Raw genomic sequence first — 9,683 nt, 5'->3', positions numbered from 1 at the left:
GTTACTAAATACATTGAATGCCATGAGGGGTAGTGCCTAGTAGTGTCCATTTGGAGGGTGGGGGAGGGGGGAGGGGGGAGGGGGGGATGGGTGGAGAAATCTTTGTTTTTCTGAAAATTGGATAAAAATGTGAAGTTTATTGCTGATGACATAGTTCTATTGAAACGATTGAATGTACTCTTATAAGCTGTAAGGGTAGAATCTTGTATTAGAATAAGCATGTGGTACTTTGTTAGTTTTTGTGGTTCCATTGTGCTGTTTCAATGATTAATAAAGACTTCTTGCAAATAAAAAAAAATTATAGGCAGATCTATCATTGGTAAGGTGCAGAGAAGCAGAAGAGTCTGGGCCCTTTCCTTTGCAAAATCCACAGCTTTTATAAAATCAGTTTTTACTTTTACCCCGTAACACAACACAGAATTCTGTTTCCTCCACTCTCTCCCCCTCCACCCCCACCCACTGTAACACAAAAGGAAAGGCTGAACAGCAGCTTACCTCATATTTCTACCTACCAAAATAAACCCCCATATTTTCTCAGAAAAATAAGCATTCAATTTCTGCTTTTTCACTTCTGTTGTGATAAAAAAAATTCCCAGAAAAAAAATGAAACGAACAGCAGCTAAGGAGGTAGAGCCTTGAAGAGACTCTACAGTATCACCTATCTAAACTTTACTTCATGAGTTAACTGGAGATCATTACCATATAAAAAATAAACTATTGTTTACACTCCTTTCAAAATCTTGCTTATTACAAATCCACTAACCCCCAGATTCCATATATGGTGTTTTGAGTTGGCGCGTGCCCAATTTGAACAAGGAACTTAACAAGGCAATCAGCAATGATAATTGGGCAGTAACAATTATCGGTACTAATTGGCAACAATTAGAATTTACACATGCATCTTTTTAGGTATATTCTATTAAGATGTGTGGACCAAACGGGGTATGGCCATGGGAGTAGAATGGGTGGGTCAGGGGCGTTCCTGCAATTTATGTACATTGTTATAGAATTAGGGGGATCTGCGCCTAATCTACATGCAGGGATTTACACCAGGTTTAAATGTCTAAATGAAAGTGCCAATTATAGAATCTAATTCTACGTATTTCAGCGTCTTCAGGAGCTGTATAAAAACACCAGTATATGGTCTTATTTATTACACAGTAATCTAATACCTAATTATTGAAGCTCAAGTTGGACAAAGTCTACAAATGTTTTTTCTCCAATTTGAATTACATACATTACTTTGTCACAGACCACAGCAATAATGTGTACTACTTCAGACATGCTTTAATTGAACCCCCCTCCCAAAATGTACAGGTCACCAATGTGGAACACACTTATAATTGTTTAACAGTACTGAAGTAATATCCCAGAACAGGTATATATAAGCAGTACATAATAAATGACTAGTTTTAATATGAAACAGTCATTTGAGTGACATATTACAAGGTAAAAGGCATGACTTTTTATTATTATTAAAAAAAAAGATAACATACTAACTAGCAGGCAAAAAAATTATATAACTATATACGTAAACATGTGTGTGTGTATATACACATACCCACACATTACATATATGTATACACACATTATGTGCATGTACACAAAGTCACATGACTGCTCTCAATGCTGAAATAAAAGAATACTCAATTCCAACAATTACATGTCTCAATTCCACTTAATTCACAACTACTTCAATAATTTTTTAAAATATATTTAAAAGTCCTCTCACCGCTTATTAAAATAAAAAAACAAAAACTTGCCATTCATCTTTCTTTCAGTGCTCTAAAAAATATCAGAGTACAGAAGAAAATATTTTTTATAGACTATTCAGAAACCTGGCCATCATGCTGTTCTCTATACTTATAGAATTCAAACAGTAACCAGTGAGAAATTATTGCTTTTTAAGAAGGGCCAGAAGAATGCTGATTAATGGCTGGCACCATCTACTAAAAACAAATCTGCAGGTTTTTGCTTGAACACACAATCTACTTTTTTAAATCATGAAATCCAAAACGGAGCCACCTGAGAACTGTATTGCTTGCCCACTGAATATATGTTACTAAAGACAATAACCTTCCTGTAACTGTGCAGAATAATGCACTTTTATTAAGTATTGATACAGAGATATCACCTTGATAATTTTACTCTTAAATCAATGCAAGCAACCTTTTAAACAATGTAATTTGTTCCCATCCATCAGGGTAAACTAAATCAAGAGGACCCACAGATTATGCACTCAGGATTGGAAGTGGCAAAAAGATGGTTGTGGATACCATGGAGGTTCCTGCTGTCATAAATGTCTTAATGTAAGTGCCTCTTCAGCCATCATGTGACATGGGATTGGGGGGGGGGGGGGGGGGAGGTTATAATGGTACAACACAGCAGAGATTACCGAGGAAGAGAAGCACCTGGACGAGGACTTATCACTCACTGCAAAAACTAAGCTAAGCATGAGAGAGAATAAATATCACCTGGTTTTTGCAAAAGGAGGCTTCTGGTGCTAGATCCCAGTCATGATGGAAGCCTACAGAGGCAGAAGGAAACTGCTGGGTCCCCGAAACAGACATTTTCTATTTATTCAATATTGCTTGGTGCCAAACATCATTGAAAAGGATGTTTTGGACATCAGCAAATGTTAAGATAAGTACATAGATTTTGATCTTGAACTTCTGCACATAGCATGTTGTATTTTTGATGGGACTATTAGTATGCTATGACAGAAAAATTGTTGACTGAACACTAGGCACTATTTATGTTTTAGCACACTTTTTGAAATTCTTTTTCTGAATGGTATATAATGATAAAAGTAATATGAGGCAGCCAGTTTTAGAATGATTCCCCAGAGCAAATAAGGAGGTTGTCACCGAACAGTGCCATTTCCAAGCTCTTTACAAACTCAAAATTATCATAAACTGAATCCCACATATATTTCTGGTGAGCAGAAAACCTTATAAATAGATTAAAAAAAGTAATTGATATGGAAATGCTTTTGCTTTTTACAGTGTATTCAGAAACTGTAGTGTACTGTAAAATGCTGCAAATTTGTCACCTTTCTACTAAAGAGCGTCATCTAAAGATCACACAGCTAGTACTAAAAAAAAAAGTACATTTAACTTTTATTATATTGTACCTTTTCAATCTTTTAGTGCACAAACTCAAATAAATTAGTGTTGAATTGGAATTCATGAAACTAACCTCACAAAATAATATACTTGACCAGGGCCCAGTCAGAGCTGGGGATCCTATGGAGACAATTCACTGCCCTGGGTGGGACTAGTCTCATCCATTTCTCAAGGGTGGCGCTTCCTGCCAGAATACGGAAATTTATGATAGAGGAAATATTTCAGATAGTTGCAAATCAAGGCTCATGGTGCTCCAGTTCAACAAAGATCCATTTTAACCAAGCTGGAAGCCCAAAAGGAGCAGCAGGAAAATGCTGAACGAGGAAGAAAGAAAGAAAAATAAAAACTAAACCAAAAAGAAACAAACACAAAACAAAAACAAAGATAAAAGAAACTTATAACTCTCTATTCTGCACCAGCATCATAATTTCTGTCACTGAATTGTCAGGGCATAAACCAACACCCCCCCCCCCCCCCCCAAAAAAAAAAAAATGTTTGGGGGGCAACTTATCTGGTGAATACTAACCTTATCCACAGAGGGCTGAAGTTGCTTGAAGCTACAAGATTTAGATGCTCTACTGCAATTTATTTGTAAATGCATTTTAAACATGTGAAAAGCAACTAGCTCTTCCCCTCCATTCGAGCACTGAACACAGATCCAAGAAAGAACATTCTTGCCTTATTTAATACACTGTAAGCCAAGCACAAAGCCCTAATTGTATCCATATAATTCCCCTTTCAGTTTTCTCAATGAATACTGCATGAGTGAAATTCAGCAAAAACTCTAGTTTCCCTGTTTCCTTCAGGGATCCAAAGAAGCAGCACTTCTAGGAAGACAAACACCTGGATAATTTTAATTTTTTCTATTCCATAAACCTAAAACTGTACATAGCCAATCTGAAAATAGATCAGCTCATGTAACGTAATGTAATATGATTCTTATATACCGCTAACTCCCTTGCAATAGAGGTTCAAAGCAGGTAGCAAAGTATAAAAAAAAAAACACCTAAAAATGGTATATACTGAATACACACATTAGTAACAGGTAATTTAAGATCACTGTATCAGAAATCTTTTAAATAAATACATTTTCAAAGCTTTGTGAAATAAGTAAGTAAGAAGGCAAAGCTTGTAAATCCAATGGTAATGATAACCACGTGAGCAGCCTGGTCATCCCAGCCATCAACTACAGAAGGGTGGCAAACTATGGCGTGATTAGGGGCTAGATTTACTAATGTGCACTGTAATAACACATTACTGCATATTAACAAGAAGAGAATCTTCCTAAACTTTATCTCTTTTCATTTGTTTTTTACTGATTATGGTTTTAATTTGTAAACCACTATGACAATATACTGCCATTTGCAAAGTAAGTCTTGTAAATAGTCATAAAAAAACATGAATTAATGCAGTTTAACATGCACTAATATGGAATAATACGATAAACACATCAACGCACATTAGTAAATCTAGTCAGATCTTACACCTCAGTCCTCTGACCCAGTTAGTGCTCCCAAGGTGGCCCTTGGACAAAAACATTTATCCACCCATGAACTAGAACACAAAGTACCTTGAAGCTGGGGAGCATTAGTACAATAAAGCAGATGATGGGAAGGAGGAGAGGTCAGCAACCATGTAAACAAATCCTGATTACAAGAAAGCATTTGCTGAATAAAGGACATTCAAATTACCATCATACATTTTTACTTCTTGCCAAGTGCCAGATGGTTTTATCCTTGAATCACATTTTAATTCTGTACTTAGTATGTGGCATTACTTTAGACACTGATCTTCTGAGGTGTCTATACAGTCACATATCATACCTACAATGTACTTAAAATTTAAAATATACAGTTTCAGATCATTCAAAATGTCAGTGATCAGGGGAACCACAGCCTCATTAAAAGTTTCAGTCCATAGGTGCATAATAAGAAAAAGGGCCAAAGGACCATAATATGTTCATAAATGGCAGATCATTCAGCAATATATATATATATATATATATATATATATATATATATATACACACACATTCACTCACACATACACAAGCTTGATTGTCTACAGAAATATGAGATTTTTTGATACTCATTGACCTGTCATGCATAAAAATATAGCTGCTTTTTCTCAACTCCCACTGCCATCACCCATCACTGTTCAAAGTGGATGGCATTGTTGTTTCCCTAGTGCGCATCAACTGGACATCCTTGTTCGACATACAAGTATCACAGCCCCATACTGCTGAGGCTTCTGCAGTGAGAAGGCCATAAGCAGTCTCAGTCATGCCTGTACAGATCCGATGAAACCATTTTTGGCAAGAAGCCTCACAGAGGATGGCATCCTGGTCATCATTGACCTCATTTGTACAAATTCCACATGGATAGACTGGGTCAGATGAGGAATGGCCACGTCGACTGCGATGGAGAGGTGTTTTGTTGCTCTTTTCAGATGTAATCCTTTCAGCTGTATTCCTGGGTTGATGAGGTTTATTTCGTGTGCCATTTGAATGACTACCATTGACATTATCTGCACTGTTGGGGTGGGTATTATCTTGATTTATTGCATTGCTCCTATTGATATTTTTTAAATCTGTATTGTCTTGGTTCACATCTTCAGAATTATGACAACGCTGATGAGTAGTAGAGTTCTGATTAGAGGTTTTATTTGTTCCTTGATTAAAGTCTTGCTTTTGAGTGGATGCTCTGGGCTGATTGTAAGTGTTTTGTGACTGAATAAAAGAATAGTTTGATTCTAACTGTGGGTTGAAGTTCAGGTTGTTGCTAGGCCCAAAGCTGGATGCCACATCAGAATTAGATGTTTGGTTTGAATGTTGCAGTAGCATGGGGTTATAGCTCTCACCAGGACTGGGTCTAAAGTAATGGCCTGGCATATTAACATTTTGACCAATGCTACTGTTAAACATTGACTGATTTCCAAAAGTGGAAGTCTCATGTGGACCAAAACTGAAGTTGGGGGGTCGATTAAAACCTATTCCCCCTGGATTGTGAGAAAATGGATGTGGTGGGTTTCTGAGTGAATATGGGCCACGATATGGTGATGACATTCTAGGCGCCATCCTGAAAGTGTTATAACCCCCAACGCCTGTATAACCTGGATTGCTAAAATAAGGGTTTCCTGAAGGAAGTGGTTTGTAAGATGCAGTATAGTTATCATCAAAAGGATTTGCAGCTATAAGATGATCAGAACTTGGATTCGGTGGAGGTGCATATTCCGAGAGTGGAGGAAATGGGGATACCTGAAAAAATGTAGAAAGAAAATATTACTCAATTTCAACCTGCAGTAAGTATAAGTAATCACCTGCCTCCCACAAAAAAAGCTTTTTCCATTTAGCCCTACTACTACTTAACATTTCTAAAGCGCTACTAGGGTTACGCAGCGCTGTACAATTTAACATGGAAGGACAGTCCCTGCTCAAGGAGTATAATGCTCACTAGCAAAAGGCTTCTCTTTCTTTTGAACTTCCTTTGACAGTGGATCACATATTCTTAGTCTACTAGCAAGACAGTTCCCATGGCTTTGATATATACAGCCATTGGTTATGCCCACAAGAACAGTGAAGCTGTATTTTCTTTTCTGAAATTTATTTCCTATCAAAGCTCCCTTATGCTGGGGACTGTGCATGGGATCCCTTTTTAACATTTATCTCAAAGAAGCTGTGGACGTCTTTCAATAATATTTTTAACATCTCAAACTAAAAGGCAGAAAAAACCAGCAACAGAGGGAGACAATATTTTAGGTCATAGGAAAGACCTAACCAGGTCTTGTACTGTTTATCAGGATCTAAATAATTTAGATTCAAGTTACTCAAGAGTACAAAGATGCATCAGGATCACATACTGAAGACACAGGGGTCCTGTGGTGAAATTTAAAAAAAAAAAAAAAAAAATTTTTCAGTTCTATGGTAGAGGGGATGTGTCGGGGTGGGGGTGGGAAGATAATGGGTGTGCCAGCATCGATAAGTTAGCATACCAGTCACTAACTGGTTAGCGCATGAGCCCTTACCGCCTATAAAACAGGTGTTGGTAAGTGCTCATTTGCCTACACAATGCTAGCACTTGGCCATAAAAAAAAAGGGAAATTGGCCATTTTACTGCTACGGTAGAAAGTGGTCTTCAGCCTCTATCCAGTCCCCCCCCCCCCCCCCCCCCCCCGTCACTTAGCTAAGTCCTGTTCTCAATAGAGGCTTTGACTGGAGCCAATCCAGGCATGGGCCCCATTGGGAACACCCCCGAAGCTGGTATAGTAGAACCTCCCTATCCCCCCCCCAAAGACCCAGATAAGGGGGTGAGAAGCCCCTTGTTGCAGATTCAATGCAGCAGGAGAAAAAAAAAAAGCAGACACAACAGTCACTGCTCCTGCCAAAGACATCAAGATCAAGGGTTCTGATGCCCCCAGGCAGAGAACCGCAGGACAAGATCCACCCCCCCACACCATTTCTGAATTTGGAAATGGTCTATCACAGGAGGGGCACTAGGAGCCAGCAGCTCTGTTCTGCTACCAAATACTTCATATCTTGCAGTCAGCCCGGTGACATGCCTGGCCACGTGCCTGGCACACACACACCTGCCAGTCTGCTTGGGCCAACCACAGCCTGGGACTCCAGCATCTCCAGTGTCACCCTTCCCTCTACGTTTGCTGACTTTTGTTGTTTTTACTTTTAAGCTGCAAATGCAGCTGTTTCTGCTTCTTCTTCCTTTTTTTTTTTTTTTTTTGCAATTAAGTTTTTTTTCTCTGTACAAGAGAGTAAAGCTAATCCAGGAAAGGGCCAACTGAATTTAATTATTTGCTTGGGAGCTAAAGGGGAGTCCAAGGGGAGAAACACCCAACAAGGTGCATAGGCAGTAAAGGGGAATAGGGACTTGCACCCCCTCAGGTGGGGTCCCACTGAGCCCAGCTAAACACCTTATCCAGTGGTCACTATCAAGTGATGACTGGGGCAGTGAAGCAGTAATTCACCCTCAACCAGAACCGGTCCATGGATCTGGGAACCTGGAAGCTGGCCCTGACCAAGCTGAGAGACAAAAGCTTGCACCATTGGGAGCTAGGCCAGAGACTAGACGCACCAGCCTGAACAGACTACCTTCTGCTTGAGGTAGAGAAAATACTGGAGTTTTCCAATGAGCACAGCAGCTCATACCAGTAACATCACTGAAAAAGATTAGTTTCTCTACCTCCTATCTGCTGGCAAGAAGGGATAACACCTGCTTGTTCAGTATGGTACAGCCCAGACAGAGCCGTAGCGAGGAGAGCTGACACCCGGGGTGGGTCGCCGCTGCGCACCCCCCCCCCCCCGGGTGCAGCACGGCGCACCCTCCTCACGCTGGAGCGCACCCCTCCCCCGGAGCGCATACCTGTGGCGAGGGACGGGCAGGAGGGCCGATCCGCCCCGACTGCACGTTGCTGGGGTGTGTCGGCTCCGCGCTGTTTCACTGCTCTCTGTCCTGGAACAGGAAGTAACCTGTTCCGAGGCAGAGAGGGCAGTGCACCAGCGCGGAGCTGACACCCCCCAACGGCGGGCACCTGGGGCGGACTGCCCCCCCCCGCCCCCCCTTCCTACGCCACTGAGCCCAGATGCAAAGTAAAATTACTTTCAATTTTTTTCTCCTAGCTTCAAAGGAAAACATGCAGATTACAGATATAATACACAGCTTCAAGAGTGTTCAAATACTGTCCTCACTTTAATTCAGCTTTATTTTCAGTTCCTTCTAGCTTTTTCATGTTAAGACTGCTTTAAAACAAAGAAAAAAAATTAAAACAGGATTTAAAATTTATTTTAGTACAAGTGATAGGAGTATTTCAAAGTTCCACTCCCATTTGTTTGATTTCCCGCAGGCCAGTTCTTATAAACTGTTCCCTTCCTTTAAATAAGAAAATTATTAGTACAGTTCAAGAAACAAAGCAATTACCTGTGTATTTGATTTGCGCTTTTTCTTATCAGGGCTTCCCAAATGTATGCTTGATCCTCCTAACCCATCCAATCCACCATCACCACCTACAAGATTTAAAAATATTTTTCTGTTTTACATTTACTTTGACCAATATTCCTGTCCTACATGAGTTTACTGAAAGCACAGAAATATAAAGAGACTACTCAGGTGCATAAAAGAGCTCCTAGTCTCAGTTATACTGTCCTGTCTGCAAACAGTGAGTTAGGATAAAGTTTAGCTTTGCATTTAACAGTAATATATACTTGCAACACCATCTTATCCAGGAACTCAATGGCACTTTGTCACCACTATGTTTCAAAAACATAAATCAGCTTTGGTAACCTGTCCTATTGAGTATATAGTAGCTTAAGAAAAAGAAAGTAATCACTGGAGAGCAAATTATAGTAGGAGTCAGAATATAGCAGCAGATAAAATAAAAAAGGCCAATCTGGAAAAATTAAATGGACCAAGGCAGCTGATGAGTACCAACACAGTTCCTACCTACACTTGCTTTTGTCAGTAACCTTCCTTTTACCTTGGAATTAAGCCTCAATATATGAGAGGGTGGCAGAGAGTCCATTCAGAAAACGGATAAGTTTATTCCCCCAAA

At 39.7% G+C, this 9,683-nt stretch overlaps 1 protein-coding gene across 2 annotated transcripts in view; it reads right to left on the bottom strand.

The window, feature by feature from the left end:
- Positions 1-2,966: 2,966 nt before the first annotated feature.
- The window catches only part of PYGO1 (pygopus family PHD finger 1), a 63,492-nt gene continuing 56,775 nt past the window's right edge, over positions 2,967-9,683 (bottom strand). The window contains exons 2-4 of one of the 2 annotated variants that reach the window (XR_003940234.1): positions 9,053-9,138; positions 3,652-6,381; positions 2,967-3,439 (exon numbers count right to left, since the gene is read on the bottom strand). Coding sequence is in view for 1 of the 2 variants with exons in the window: in XM_030189094.1 (XP_030044954.1) it covers positions 5,269-6,381; positions 9,053-9,138 (1,199 nt within the window). In the remaining variant the exon portion in view is untranslated. Of the gene's footprint in view, positions 6,382-9,052; positions 9,139-9,683 lie in introns of both variants that reach the window. The other variant, XM_030189094.1, reaches the window with a different exon arrangement.

Source organism: Microcaecilia unicolor, chromosome 1 (genome assembly GCF_901765095.1).
Source record: "Microcaecilia unicolor chromosome 1, aMicUni1.1, whole genome shotgun sequence".
NCBI classification, from domain to species: Eukaryota; Metazoa; Chordata; class Amphibia; order Gymnophiona; family Siphonopidae; genus Microcaecilia; species Microcaecilia unicolor.
Note: the sequence above shows the minus strand (reverse complement) of the source record. Positions and strands in the feature narration are given on the sequence as shown.